This window comes from Tupaia chinensis, unplaced genomic scaffold, assembly GCF_000334495.1.
Source record: "Tupaia chinensis unplaced genomic scaffold, TupChi_1.0 Scaffold140355_1, whole genome shotgun sequence".
Lineage (NCBI taxonomy): Eukaryota > Metazoa > Chordata > Mammalia > Scandentia > Tupaiidae > Tupaia > Tupaia belangeri.
In genome coordinates this window covers 81,689-89,319 of record NW_006200232.1, presented here as the reverse complement: position 1 = coordinate 89,319, position 7,631 = coordinate 81,689, and the positions used below count along the sequence as shown (strand labels likewise).

At 43.5% G+C, this 7,631-nt stretch overlaps 1 protein-coding gene across 1 annotated transcript in view; it reads left to right on the top strand.

Annotated features, from left to right (window-relative positions):
- Positions 1-7,625, top strand: part of HCLS1 (hematopoietic cell-specific Lyn substrate 1) — a 35,879-nt gene extending 28,254 nt beyond the window's left edge. Inside the window, exons 7-14 of the mRNA XM_006162620.3 lie at positions 2,992-3,102; positions 3,455-3,510; positions 4,435-4,504; positions 5,065-5,270; positions 5,728-5,832; positions 6,760-7,009; positions 7,151-7,222; positions 7,425-7,625. Coding sequence (XP_006162682.1) covers positions 2,992-3,102; positions 3,455-3,510; positions 4,435-4,504; positions 5,065-5,270; positions 5,728-5,832; positions 6,760-7,009; positions 7,151-7,222; positions 7,425-7,561 — 1,007 coding nt within the window. The 3' untranslated portion in view covers positions 7,562-7,625. The remainder of the gene's footprint in view (positions 1-2,991; positions 3,103-3,454; positions 3,511-4,434; positions 4,505-5,064; positions 5,271-5,727; positions 5,833-6,759; positions 7,010-7,150; positions 7,223-7,424) is intronic.
- Positions 7,626-7,631: the final 6 nt, after the last annotated feature.

Genomic DNA, 7,631 nt, shown 5'->3' with positions numbered 1-7,631 from the left:
TTTTTTTTGGGTTGTTTTTTCTAGATCAGAGGTTTTACCTTCAACACACAAGATTCGATTTTCTGCATGGACTAATCTATTTTTAATACTTTCGAGGGACGCTTTGATTTCCTGAAGGGCAACGTTCATCTCTAATAGCTCCATTTGATTCTTTTTCATGATGTGTATTTCCTCTTTCAGATCATGAAAGAACTTCAACACTTCCTGGAACTTGTTGTCTCTTTTCTCCTGCATCTTCTGGAGTTCCTCATCTCTCAGCTCTTGCATCTTGTTTAGTTTTGTCAGTATGAATATTATGAAGTCTTTATCAGACATTTCTATGAATTCTACTGTACTGTTTGTAGATGATGAGGTATTGCTCTTTTCCCTTATGGGAGACACATTTTCTTGGTTTCTCATGTTTCTTGTACCTCTGCGGTTGTTTCTGGTCATTCTGTGACAAAATCTCTCCTCCACAGTGCTTAGCAATGTGGTATAAACAGTAAGATTAGGAGTTCATATTTATAGAAAGAAATTTATTCATTAAAGCAGGAGATTCAATAAGTGTTGAGGATTTCAATGAATCTAAAAGGATTCAGATACTTGGCTACTGTACACCTAGGCCTATATAGACATTAAGTGTCTGGAGAGTGAAGCTTAGAGTAAGAAAGTAAGATTAAAAAATAAAAGCAAAAAGAAATAAAAAGGAAAATACTACTGAAAAATAGTAAAATATGAAAACCACACGGTGCACTAGCATGCCGCACAAACACACCAGGACACACCTCAGCTTTAAAATGGCTGCTGAAATTAACAAGTCAAAGAAAAGGCCCAAGCTGAGGAGAGGTGCTTGAACAATTAAAAAAAAAAAAAAGTTAAAAAATTTAAAGGGAGAGAGAGCATGAGACAGACAGAAAGGGAGAGAGAACATGAGACAGACAGCGAGAAACAGAGAGAAGACGGAGGTCATCCTACCTTGTCTGAATATTTTGGGAGTCTAGGAGGTGAGTTTAGAGCATAGCTTCCCTGAACACACCAGGACACACCTCAGCTTTAAAATGGTTTCTTGTCTGAATATTCTGGGAGTTTACCCCAGTAATGGATTTTTTTTTAAAAATTTTTCTGATGGAATTTCATTTCTTAGCTATAGGTCGAGTCAGTCTTCCTACTTTTCATTTCTTTTTTAAAAGTTCATGATAGAGCATGTGTGCATGCATGAGAGAAAAAGAGCGAAAGCGAGAAAAGCACTCTTGACAGGACTTGGTCTCTCTGTGATCCTCTTCCTCCAACCCAACAAAATTCTGGGCACACTTGCAAAACCCAAGCCAACTGGGCTGGGGGCTTGAATCATAGTCAGCATGTGGCTTCCAGCTCTGAAGTCCAGTATGCTACTGGCTGTACCACTGAAGCTGGGTCCATATTTTTTCTTAAATTAGCTATGGTATGTTATACTTTCCAAGGAATTTTTCTATTTTACCTATGTTGTTCAATTTATTAACTATAAATTTATTAGTATAGTATTCCTTTTTTTCTTTTTTGACCTCTATAAGATTTATAGATTTGTAGTGATATGCAGTGCCCATTTTCATTTCTGATATTGTTCATTTGTCCCTTTTGTTTTTTAAATTGATTATTTTTGTGAGAGACACATTAATTTTATTATTCTGTCCAAAAACTAAATTTTGGCTTTGCTAATTTTCTCAGTTTTAATTTGTTTAAAAAATTTCTTTTAGGGGAACCAGCAGTTAGCGTAATGGCTATGTCGCTGGACTCCCACGTAGTCGACCACGGTTCGCGTCCCGGACCCGGTGGCTTAAAACTCACGCTGGGCGCGTGTGCGTGCGTGCCCAAGATCCCGAGAGGAGAATGGAGGAGAAGGGATTGCGGCGTGACCATCCCCCCTGGGGGGTGATTTCTCGCTTTCTGTCTCTATGTCTGTCTCTGTCTGTCTGGCGAGTGCACGCGCCCTATAGCGAAAACCTCTCAAAAAAAAAAAAAAAAAACAAAAAAAAAAAATTTCTTTTAGAAATTTTTGCTACAGGGCATGTGTGCTCACTGAGGAAACAGAGAGACATAAACTACAATCCTTTCTCTTCCATTCTCCTTTCAGGATTTTGGGCACACACACATACACACCCAGCATGAGTTTTAAGTTGCTGGGTCTGGGACTCGAACTGTGGTCAACTAGGTGGGAGTTCAACAGTGTAATGCCATCTGCTGGTCCCTGTTTTTAAATGTTTATTAGTTTCTTCTTTTATCTTTATTCATTGTTCCTTCTAGTTAATGTAAATTTATTTATTTTCCCTAGCTTCATAAAAATGCCACTTCTCTATTTCATTTCCTTCCTCACTCTCATATAACAAACAAACAATAAACAAACAAAAGCATTGTGGGGCCAGCCAGGTGGTGTGGTGGATATGGCAGCTGAATCCCAGATGGCGGGCTGAGTGGTTTGAGTCCTGAACCCAGTGGCTTGAAAAACAGGGCTGGCACATGTGCATGTGAACAAAAATAACAAGGGGAGAATGGAGGAAAAGGGATTGTGGTATGGTCATCTCCCTGGGGAGTGGTTTTCCTCTTTCTCTCTGTCTCTCTCCAGTGAGTACATGTGCCCTATAGCAAATTTTCAAAAAAAAAAAGTTTTATTTTAGGTGCTATTTTTGTATGTTTTTATGGAAGTAGAGGAAAAGACATACATTTTATATTACCTGCCTTTTTTTCTGGACTTCTCTCCCTACACTCTCTATAATTGCCCCTTTCTCAAAAAGGAAGGGATGAAAGTGAGATAATCTTTGCCTCTTGGGGTGGAGTTGTAGCAGGAGAGGAAAACCAGTGTTCAACCACAGCGTACAGGAGGTGACTTAGAACGCCGATTCTCTAATTACCCTGTCTTCTAGCCCTGCTCTTCTCCCAGGTCCCTGTTGCCCCGCACCCTTTTCTCTTGCCTTCTCTCTTCTCCAGCACTTTCTTGTGGGCAAAGGGTGGGACCCATGACTTCTCCTTCAATCATAGATTACTCTCGTGGCTTTGGTGGCCGTTACGGGGTGGAAAAGGACAAACGGGACAAGGCAGCTCTGGGATACGACTACAAAGGAGAGACGGAGAAACACGAGTCCCAGAGAGGTGAGTTTTAGAGACCCTTCTCCTTTACAGAGGACAGAGGGTCTCCTTTCCTGGGGCACAGATGGGGTATCCCTACGTCTTCCTTCACATTTCCTCTTGTCTTTTCACTGCTCTCATTTCCCCTTCTCTTCCCACGTCTCTCATCTCTGTTATTTCCAAACGTATTTTCTCACCCTCCCTTTTCCTGTTTCAGTCCATGCCGCTCTCCGTCCTCTGATGCTCACAGTTCCTCTGCTGTCTCTCTGTTTTCCTCATTCCCATCTTCTGGCTTTTCTTCCCATTGCTCCCTCTCCCTACCCATTCCCAGCATTTTAATCTTCTGTTGTGACTCTTAGAACTCTCTGTCCTTCAGATTATGCCAAGGGCTTTGGCGGCCAGTATGGAATCCAGAAGGACCGAGTAGATAAGGTAAAACGCCAAAATCTATTGTTTCCAGCAGAGCTCTCTAGGTTTAGGGAAGTGGGCAGAGAAGAGTGAGAGGCAAGAAGGGAAAGGATGGGAGAGTGGTGCCAGTTGCCCAGCATCCGTCCTGCACTTCCCAGGACTGTCCTTGGCATCCAGTGAGTGTTTTAAAGCCAGAGATTTAACTGAGGATTGTAGAGGGTGTGGAGAGATACAGAAAGAGACAAATAAATAAAACTAGGCAGGGCTTACAGTGCAGTGAGTAAACACCATGCAGAGGGAGCCAGATTTCACATGGCTGACAGTGGTTTACATCCCACCTTGGCAGCTTGAAAAACAAGATGGGCACATGTGTGGGTGCCCAGGATCCTGACAGGATGGAGAAATGGAAGACAAACATTGCAGTGTGACCAGGTTGTGTTGGCGGGTGCTTTCTCTATATCTCTCTGTATTTCTCTTACACACCTATGCCACCCCCCTCCCCCCGCCCCGGCATTAAAAAAAAAAAAAGAAAAAAGAAAAAGAAAAAAAAAAGTTAGAGCTGAACCTTAGGCAAAGGTGAAGTTAGATCGGAAATTTCACTGATTGCTTTGTATTGCTGAACCCAATCTTTGGTCTCTCCGCACTCCATGCCACACTAGTTCCTCCTTGTGCATTGACCAGGGGCCCTGCTATAACACATTCTGGGCAATGGACTTGGAGACAATGAGCTCTAACTACACTGAGTTTCCAAAAAAGGGAGCTGAGCCCAACAGTTAACACTTCATTGCCCCTCTCTGCCACAAAACAATATTGGAATACCCTATCCAATTGTTGAGTGTCAAATGGTTAGGGATACTTTCTACGGTGACCTCAGCCACCAATATTGTCTTCAAGAGTCACTGCCACTTCTGCCCCTCCCTCACATGGTATAAACTGTTCTACCTGCAGAGTGCTGTTGGCTTCAATGAAATGGAGGCCCCAACCACAGCTTACAAGAAGACAACACCTGTAGAAGCTGGTGAGTCTTAGATGATTTCCTTTCTGTGTTATCTTCACACACCCTCTCCCTTCCTATTTTTTTCTCCTCCTTGAACTATCTCCTCTATGCTCTTAACAACCGAAACTGACCGAGGTAGACTTGATACCTACCCTTATACTTTCACATTCTGTCTCCTAGGAAAACCAGGTCAAGTGCATAGTGAGGAAGTGACAATGGGGAAGATTCTGAGGGCAGAGAACACGGGGGGCTGGGGAGTAGAGACCACTTGAGAAAGATAGAAATCAGGAATAGTGATGGGGTAGAAAATTGAGAACTTCTAGAGGGCAAATTTAAGGAATGTGAGTGGGAAGGAAGCTGGTAGGGGACCAAGGCTTAAAATTTGGAAAGGACAAGAGTTTGAAGTCAGAGCCTAGCTGGATGGAAATCTAGGCTTTGGGGCTACAGTCCTCTTCTAATCCCTTCCTTTTTCCATCCAATCTTTTCTCCACTTGTATATTTAACTGATTTCTCTTTTGTCTTCAAGTGCCACCTCTTTTCTGATCCAAGACAACTCTAATTCTATTTGCCTATGTCTGCAGCTTCTAGTGGTGCCCGTGGGTTGAAAGCAAAATTTGAGTCCATGGCTGAGGAGAAGAGGAAGCGGGAGGAGGAGGAGAAGGCACAGCAAATGGCCAGGCAGCAGCAGGAACGAAAGCCTGTAAAGGTGAGCCGTGAGGCTCAGCAGCCTGAAGTGACTGTGGAAGAGCCTGAGGCGCCAGCCCCACTGCCCAAGAGAATCTCAGAGGTGAGTGCCCAGCCCTCTGGCATCTACATCCAGGACTTCTTGCCCACACAGAAACCATTTTTGTTTTTTGTTTTGTTTTGTTTTGTTTTTTTGACAGAAAGTAAGTCAAAGGTCTCCATCCTTTAGATAGTCTTTTGTCTGTATTTTTAGGAAGATTTCAGTCCAATAGTGTAATTGGACCTCATGTACCCAAATATTAGAGGAAAGAACAAGATTCTTGTAGTTCCACAGAAAGCAGGTCTCCAATAAGTACAGTCAGTCGTTGCTGTAAGAACTAAAAGGAAGGATCCATCACCTCGAGTTGGAGCCCAGCTTAAAAGATGAGTTCCGAGAGAGAGAGAGAACGAGAGAGAGAGAGGAGTTCCATTTAGATTGATGGAGAGAAGGAAAAGGCATTCTTGGCAAGTGTTAAGAGTGAAGACGGAAGAAGACGGAAGGATGCTTTCATTTTCCACAGGCCTGGCCTCCAGCAGAGAGTCATCCATCATCAGTGCCTGAGCCTGTGAGAATCAACAGGGAGCACCCAGGGCCCTCTCTGCCCATGAGACAGACTCTCCCAGAGGTAAGTAGAGTTCTAAAGATTCCCTGCTCTCTCACTCCATCAGTCTTCTGGTTTTTAGTTTGTTTTTGTGTTGCTAACAGAAATAACCACATCTTGGTTAATTTAAAAGAATAGAGATTTATTTTGACTCACAATTTTGGTGGCTGGGAAGTCTAAAAGCATCATAAAATGACAGAAGTCAGAATTTTAAGCAAAGCAGAGTATGGTCTATATCCATTTGGCCTTCCCTCTGCTTGTAAACCCTATCAGAACTCAATAATGGGAGTCTTGTCTTGTATGAATTATTACACCCAAAGGCCTCACCCTGGGATATCATGAAGAAATTAAGTTTTTATGTAATACCTTACGATATGATCAATACAATCAAGGTTCAATCTATGAATTTCTGAGGAACATCCAATTACCACTCACTAAGACCAAATTCTAAAACATGAAACTTTGGGAGACAAATCATAATCCAAACCATATATCATCTTCTAATGTCTTAGGAGGGTGAGTTGTGTAGGGTGACCAACCATCCTGGTTTTCCTGGGTCTATTCTGGTCTTAGCACTGAAGTCTTGCATTCCAGGAAATTCTCCAGTCCTGGGAAAACTAAGACAGTTGGTTACCCAGGTAGCACAACAGTATACTTTTGCTTCAGTGTTTTCCTGGTCTTTGAAAGAGTCTGACTTGCTTTCCACTCCTCTCTCTCTTCACAGTTTTTACATGGCCCTCCTATCATATCTGGGTTGGTGTTTTGAGTAGCTGAGACTGGGATGAGGTTGAGGAATAAAGATGGATGAAAGATTATGTTCCCCAGGAAAGACTGCTAAGTGAAGGCAAGGGTAGAATGTGGAAGATGAAGAGATCTTAGCAGTCCTCCAGAGAGTAAATTGAGTCTTCTTGGTGCATAGAAGTTACCCTGCTCTATACCATCTCTTCTCAGGACAATGAAGAGCCCCCAGCTCTGCCCCCTAGGACTCTGGAAGGACTCCAGGTAGCGGAAGAGCCAGTGTACGAAGCAGAGCCAGTGTACGAAGAAGAGCCAGTGTATGAAGCAGAGCCTGAACCCGAGCCTGAGAATGACTATGAGGATGTTGGAGACCCAGACAGCCATGAGCAGGATAATGAACCAGATGGAGACTATGAGGATGTGCTTGAACCTGAGGAGTCTTCTTTTCCCTCCACCCAGTCTGGTAAGTGGTAGAAGAGAAGAAACTCCTGAATTTGTGAGGTCTATGGGAGGGTAAGAGGAAGAAGAATTTCCCCACTTCTTGGTGGGATCTCTTTGCCTTCTGTATGTTGGTGAGACCATGTTTATATTTCTTATTTTGCAGGATCATCAGACCACCCAACTGGGGCTGGGGCTATGGGGATCTCAGCTGTAGCCCTGTATGATTACCAAGGAGGTAGGTTGGGAGTGGTTTGAGGGTCCTGATGCCTGGAGGTCCCCTTGGTACAAGAGATGGAGATGGATTTGGGGGTTCAGGGAAGGGCCCAGCTTGACATCAAAAAGGCCAGGCCTATTTCCTTCCCTGAGGTTTAGAGTGGGCGTGGGGATGGAGAGATTCCTGCCTGACCATTTTACTATGTCTTCAATTGCCTCCCCAGAAGGAAGTGATGAGATTTCCTTTGATCCAGATGATGTCATCACTGACATTGAGATGGTGGATGAGGGCTGGTGGCGGGGACGTTGCCATGGCCACTTTGGACTCTTCCCTGCAAATTATGTCAAGCTCCTCCAGTGACTGGCCCCCATTGTCTTCTGCAACAGTGATTTCCCATGTCTGAAGTGACTCTGATGGTGCCTCCTCTTCA